We start from the raw sequence: 7,535 nt of genomic DNA, 5'->3' as shown, positions 1-7,535 counted from the left end.
ATTCTGGGAATATCAGTTTACAGTTTTTGACTGTAAATTATACATTGATTTGTTATTTTTACTTCTAAAAACTGTAAAATTAACAGCATTTTACTGTAAAATTACATGAAATATCTGGTTATATATTTGACAGTTTGTCCCTGTATATAGTACGGGAACTTACTGTTAACCTATTAACAGTTTTTTTCCGGTAACGATTTTACAAAATTTTACAGTTAAAATTACACATTTTTTACAGTGAGGTTAACACATTTAATTATTTAATATTATTCAGTTATGCAGTGAAATTCCAAGTATAAAATATAATTACATTACATTTTTATTTGGGCTATTTTTGAATGCGATTAATAAAAGAAATGATAGCATTAACATTAGATAAGTAAAATTAAAAACCCAAGTAATCTGGTCAAGTTCGATCGTGTTTCTAATGTTTTCACAAAATTTGGAAAAAACGTTACTTTTGAGATATTCATTGTGGTTGGGGCGTCAAACAGAACATATGACGGTTAATGCATCGTGTTCTTCATCGTTTCCTCTAAGTTTCCAGTGTCTGGAGACCGTTAGAGCGTGTGAGAAGCGTCCGCTGTCCGGCGCGCTCAGCGCGGTTGGTTCCGCTCCTGCTGCGCGCCCGCTGCGCACCCGCACTCTCTTCAAAGGCTTCCCTCAGAACTCAGAGCTGTGTGACGTCATACAACGCGATGCACGCTCCAGCAGAAGAGATGCAGGAGCGCAACAGGCGAGCGCACATCGTGAGCGCACAACTACAATGACAACTTCCTGATATCCTAACCAAAAGTTTATTCGAACTCTTTGCGCTTTTGTTTTTGGACAGCATTGGTTTTCTTCTGTGTGCTGTGTGTGGTGCTATGCCTGATGACGGGATGATTTCATCACTACTCTCTAGACATTTGCTAAAGTGGAGGTCTGCAGTTGGGATCCTGTGGTACCTGTTGATTCTGTGTGATTGCTACAATCTGGATGTGGGGCATCCTTTAGTTTTTCATGGACCCAATGGATCTTTATTCGGATACTCCGTTCTGCTTCACCAGCATGCTGAGGACACATGGTAAGTGCATTAAACATGCATGAGAAGTTTTGATATTGAAGACAAGTGTGAATGAGCAAATTTGAGATTTGGTGGATTTTATGCATTTTTAGTGCATTTGTTTGCATTTCTGACCACCATTTAATGCCAAGTTGAATCAGTTAAATAAAATATATTTTCACGTGTGAATAATTATGGCTCTCACCTTTACAATCAACATCAAACTTTCTGCCAGCATACATTTTGTATATTTGTCCAGCTGTTAGATGTCTACTACTGATACAGTATGTGTAGCTAATAATCACTGTTTCAAGCTTTAGAGTTGTTTGGAGTGTCTCTTCACATTTATTGTTCCAGAGATGACTTTATTATAATTTTTTAATTAAATCTGAAACGATAAACTTGCCTAGATAGGCCTAGTGGAATATTGTTAAATGTATCAAATGGTGCAGAAGAACTTGCTCATATGGGCATATATCATGTGAGAGTTTTTTTTTTTGCCCTGAGTCCTGATTAATTTCAGTAGTTCACACGTCCTGCGGTGTGACATGCTTTTCTCCATCTAAAACATATTTATTGTTAAGGCTGATAGTTGGAGCGCCTGTGGCTGATTCCAGCTTTTATCCTCATACCAAAAATCCTGGAGCCATCTACAACTGCAGTGTGTGGAGCTCCCAATGTGAGCAGCTCCCTGTTGGTAGGTCTTCCCTCCTTTACCTTCAGAAATTCAGCTTTTCTTGTTGTTTTATCTATTCATGTGGGGTCCAAAAGCTCACCAAAGCTTAGAAATCCCATTTAAACCTGGGAAAACAAGTTTTAGGATTTTGTGCAGATGCTCAGGTGTTTTTTCTTCAGGTTAAGCACAAAATTCTCTTTAGAGCACTCTCGAATCATGCTGGAGAACATGATCATCAGGGTTTGTCCATGTCAGCTCCAGTCATGCTGTCATTAAAGCTAAAGAAAATAACAAAATCAACATTTTGAAATTCATGAACTCCCCCACCCCCCCCGTCCCCCCAAATCAGCTTTTTGATTGTTATATTTATTTTTATTTTGTTTTTAGTTTTATTGCAATTGTTTCATTGCAATCAAATTCTTATACTGAGAATATAGTTAAAAAAGAAAGAAAAATAGAAGCATTTTCACTAGTAGTCTCAGATAATATGCTATATACAATATAATCATTTAATTACATTTCATAATATTTGAATGTACTTTAATGATCTATTAAATACTTTACATAATCTAACAGTGCTTGTTTTGTTATTCATAAAAGTAATCCCACTGTTCCTGTGGATTTCTTCCTTTCGTCCTTCTGTTTGTTGTAGACCAACTCTGAACAGTTAAACATTTCTATTTGACCACGTTATTCCATTTAGACTTCACACTTCTGAATGCGCTCTGATTGAACTTGTGTGTGCTTTCTAGCCCCCTGACTGTGAAAACGTCCTGTGAATGAATTCCCCATGCGGGGTCAGCCAGACTGTGGAGGGTTTCCTCCTGTCAGGAAGAGGATGCTAATATTCCCAACCCAAAACAAGGGATGGGGGATAGTCTTCTTTGTTGGTCGAGCTACAGGATATACTGTATATAGCTTGCAAATAAAATGTCTCTGTTTAGTCAAGGGAAATGGCATTAAACAAATCATTTCCACCAAAAGCCATGCTGGGCTGGAGTGCACACACGTTTTAAGATTGTTAATGTGTCTGAAAAGGTTTCGTTATTGGTGGCATTTGCTATCACTATTATTATTGCTCATACTTAGGGTTAGGGGTTTGAACAAACCCTTAGTATGTAGTAACTTTAGCATGTAGTTCGCCGCAGTTCATGTGCTATAGATGGGTTTTTGAGGAGTTGTGTGCTACTTTTCTAAGCTATCAGTCTTACAAGTTTTCCCTGGCGAATGATAAAATGGCTGAAAACAACTATAATAGACTTTCATTGAGAGACTGAGCCATATTTAGGGACAATATTTGGTTCTTAGGAACCTTTTCACTTGGGCCAGTATGCAACTACACTGAAAATACCTTAGCAACCACATGCAATACCCTGGCAACCATCTACAATATCACATTGTGAAGTTGTGTGTGAGCAAAAAAAAAAAATTTTCTTCAGAAAAGTCAAGATCTAGTTGCTGTTAACAGTAGAATTAATTGTTTAATATGGTTTTGAATGACATGGTTCATAAGTGATGCTCAGAAAACCCCCGTTTTCACTTGTGCACTTGACAGTGTCTTGGACAAGTTTTTATTTTTAGATCGCAACATGTTACTTTCAGAGCATTGAGTTTGTGAGCCACAGGTGTGAATTTGCTTGAAATGAAAAACATTTGTACTGCATGTCTCTAACATTTTGCACAGTTTCCCAAAGTACCGTACACGGTTTGGGCTCTTGATTGATTGTATATTAATTTAGGCACATTTGACTGAATGATTTCAGGAGGTGTACGGCACTGTGGAAGACATTGTTTGGCAGAGAATGATAACCAGTGGCTGGGTGTGAGTCTGTCCCGGCAGCCCTCAAAAGGCCATGTTTTGGTATGTCTGTTGGTCAAAGCATACACTACCATTCACAGAGGCTGCCTTTATTTGATCAAAAATACAGTAATATTCTGAAATATTACAATTTAGGATAACTATTTTCTATTTGTAATTTATTCCTGTGATGACAATTACTCCATTCTTCAGTGTCACATGATCCTTCAGAAATTATCCTAATATGCTGGTACTCAAGAAAAATTTCTTATTTTTATCAATGTTGAAAACTGTTTTTATAACATTTTTATGGAAACCGAGACATGCCACTATTCAAATATTTGGTGAAAAATGGACAAAAAAATAAATAAAAAATACTTTTAAGACACATTAAATTAATCAAAATTGACAGTAAAGACATTTATAATGTTACAAAATATTTCCATTTCAAATAAATGATGTTCATTTTATTTGAAATAACACTGAAAGATTACTGAAAAAAAGTCATGTTTTCCACAAAAATATTAAGGGGCAAATACTGTTTTCAACATTGATAATAAGAAACATTGTTAATAAATTGTTTATAATAGAACACCCCAACAATAACTGATAATAATGAAGCACCAAATCGGCATATCAGAATGATTTGTGAAGCATCATGTGACACTTAAGACTGAAGTAATGACTCAAATTCAGCTTTAATTCGGAGAAAATTAGATATTAAAATATATTAAATAGAAAACAGCTATTTTAAATTGTAATAATATTTCACAGTATTACTGTTTTTATTGTATTTTAATCAAATAAAAGTACCTTTTGCTCAGCATAAGAGAATTCTTTCAAAAAGGTTAAAAATCTTAATTATTTGAAACATTTGACTGTTAGTTTACATTTTTTATGGTGTTACCTTGTGAGTAAATGCATAGCTACGATTATTATTTTTAATTGAAAAATCTCCTATTTGCTTTTAAGTCAGAGAGAAGTTGGAAAATGTTAATGAACAACTAAGTTATGATTGTTTCATGTGGAATAGATAAGTTTGACAAGTAAATAGTTGTTTACTTCACTCTATGCTGGTTTAAATTCTAGGCATGCGGACATCGGTGGAAGAATATCTACTACTCTAGTAAAGACAATCAGAACAAGCTGCCACATGGTGTTTGCTTCAGACTCAGCCCAGATTTGAAACATGCCAATCACATTATCCCCTGCTATAAAGGTACAGATTTCCATTACAGTCATATTGGTTAGCTTGTCGTTCAAACAAAGCGTAACCTAAAGCAAAATACTACTAATTGTTCCTTATAGTGTCAAATAAGCACCAGTTTTCTTTTACTCTGTTTAGATCATCAAAGGAAGTTCGGTGATGGTTATGGGTCATGTCAAGCAGGAATATCAAATTTATTAACAGGGGTATAAGGAACTTTTATGGTGTTTTGATTGAGCTGACATTGAATTGAATTGATTTGATAACAATATATTGTGTTTGTAGGACCTGATGGTCATGGGAGCTCCTGGTACCTCATACTGGACCGGATCCGTTCTTGTCTACAACACCACAAGCAACATTTCAGCTGCTTATGTGGATGATGACAGTGAAGTTTTCTTTGGCAGCTATTTAGGTGAGTTCTCCAATTGATAACGTTGTAGGCTTTGTAATAAATCCAAGTAAGCTGTCCCATGTAGGCAAGGTTATAAGGTATCATAGACCCAAAGGACTGTAGGCAAATTTATTGTGCTGCCTGCTAAGACAACTCATTTTATTCAAATTCTAAGGCAGCATGTATTTTTCACAGAGAAGGCCATCCCAGAATGCCTTGCAACGAGCATGTGGCATGTGTATGAGAATTGCTGCCTATGTGCAGCATTCCAAATTGTCCATTTATATGGTTCCATAATGGCTAGGAAGCTTCCTTAAAATGCAACTGCCTATGTAGGTAATATACAACAAGCCAACTCTATAGGTTTTAGAACAGGAATACTGTATGGTCTGTTTTTAATGGTTGTGTATGAAATTATGTTGGCAGAAAATAAGTGATTTTTCCTTTTGGGGTTTAGGAATACAGTGATTTAATTTAGCTAAAATGCATTTAAGCATGCAAAAAGATGAGTATAATCTAGTGATCATCAGCTTCTTAAGACATGCAGCAGGAAACAGACATTTGCTGTTATAAGGCATAACATTATGTCTATACAGTTTTTTTATTTTATTTTATTTCAATTTTAGTATTAGCTTTGTTTTTAGTACACTGAGTTAAACTACATGAAAATAAGAAATGTTGACTAGGCAACAAGCTGAAATAAAATATTATAAATTTTTATATTCAATCAAATTTTTATATTTTGTTTTATTTCAGTTAAAGTTGATTTTATTTCAAGTTTTAGTTAACCATAATTAGGAAGATATAGACTTTTAAAATAGTTGCTTTATTATTATTATTTTATTATTATTTATTTATTTATTACAGTTTTTACTGTGGTTTTGCAGACTTTGAATGGGCAGTTAGGATATTTCACCACAATGTATGTTTTTTATTTTTTCCCCCATCAGGTTATGCAGTTAGTGCTGGACACTTTCTAGACCCTCAAAGCACTGAGATAGTGGGTGGTGCTCCCCAGCATGAACAGACTGGTAAAGTAAGGGTTAACACCACCACCCCCATCATCATCATCATCATCATCATCATCACCACCTATCTGATTATTAGAACATACCCTATTTTGAAGTAGTTTAATGTTGCAGTTCTCTAGTTTGGTTAGGCTGTGCAAGAAAAGTTCTGGAACAAAAGGAGAATTTTGACAGAGCCTGTAGGTTTTTGTAGCTTAATAACAATCTTCTGGATACCATATACTGAATATCAGTAGTTGTGTATAAATAGATTTAGATATTAGACCCTCTTGACATCTACTCTGTTGACAGTTGCGAACAGTAAATCAGTTAAACTGAACTCTTCTTCCATCTGTGCAGAAGAGGAAGTAGGTTTTTATTTGCTGATGTGCTGAGTTTGCAGTGTTTATGAGTTGTGTGAGTAACGGTCTGGTGTCTAATGCTTTTACCAAAGAAACAGAGACTGGAAAAAAAGTTGTCAGGGAGCTACCATTCATATTTGTGATGAAACTATACTTAAATGTATTTCATTCACAAGCATATACAATCCACTGTTAGGCTGGTGTGTGTTATAGTTCCCATTTCCCATATTCCTGTGTTGTCCTTAACTCCAGGCTTACATATTCAGGATTGAGGGCAACACTTTGAAAACTGTTGCCAAAACCAGAGGCAAGAAGGTAAGACATTTCAAGAATTTTAAGTGTTCCTAAGATATCCAGGTTCCAGCTGAATGAACACAATAGTGATGTTTGTTCCTGTTTACAGCTCGGCTCTTATTATGGAGCTAGTGTATGTGCTGTTGACCTGAATGCAGATGGACTGTCCGATCTGCTGGTTGGGGCTCCTATGTTCAGCTCAGTGAGGGAGGAGGGACGTGTAAATGTCTACATAAACCAGGGAGAGGTGAGACACTGACCTGATATATTATTTAATTATGTTTTGATACATACTTATGGGTTGATCTCACAAAAATAGTTTACCCTAAAAATAAAAGCAATAAAATAATGGTTGTTTTTGTTTGTTTGTTTATTTATTTATTTATTGATATATTATATTATATTATATTATATTATATTATATTATATTATATTATATTATATTATATTATATTATATTATATTATATTATATTATATTATATTATATTATATTATATTATATTATATTATATTATATTATATTATATTATATTATATTATATTATATTATATTATATTATATTATATTATATTATATTATATTATATTATATTATATTATATTATATTATATTATATTATATTATATTATATTATATTATATTATATTATATTATATTATATTATATTATATTATATTATATTATATTATATTATATTATATTATATTATATTATATTATATTATATTATATTATATTATATTATATTAT

The 7,535-nt window shown here is 33.7% G+C and overlaps 1 protein-coding gene across 1 annotated transcript in view; it reads left to right on the top strand.

Moving 5' to 3' along the window:
• Positions 1–674: 674 nt before the first annotated feature.
• The window catches only part of LOC107601621 (integrin alpha-4-like), a 35,350-nt gene continuing 28,489 nt past the window's right edge, over positions 675–7,535 (top strand). The window contains exons 1-9 of the mRNA XM_016293871.1: positions 675–1,066; positions 1,630–1,742; positions 3,485–3,582; positions 4,609–4,738; positions 4,865–4,932; positions 5,012–5,141; positions 6,071–6,156; positions 6,742–6,804; positions 6,893–7,030. Coding sequence (XP_016149357.1) covers positions 867–1,066; positions 1,630–1,742; positions 3,485–3,582; positions 4,609–4,738; positions 4,865–4,932; positions 5,012–5,141; positions 6,071–6,156; positions 6,742–6,804; positions 6,893–7,030 — 1,026 coding nt within the window. The 5' untranslated portion in view covers positions 675–866. The remainder of the gene's footprint in view (positions 1,067–1,629; positions 1,743–3,484; positions 3,583–4,608; positions 4,739–4,864; positions 4,933–5,011; positions 5,142–6,070; positions 6,157–6,741; positions 6,805–6,892; positions 7,031–7,535) is intronic.

Source organism: Sinocyclocheilus grahami, unplaced genomic scaffold (assembly GCF_001515645.1).
Source record: "Sinocyclocheilus grahami isolate Dianchi unplaced genomic scaffold, SAMN03320097.WGS_v1.1 scaffold308.1, whole genome shotgun sequence".
Classification (NCBI taxonomy): domain Eukaryota; kingdom Metazoa; phylum Chordata; class Actinopteri; order Cypriniformes; family Cyprinidae; genus Sinocyclocheilus; species Sinocyclocheilus grahami.
This window is presented reverse-complemented; position numbering and strand designations above follow the sequence as displayed.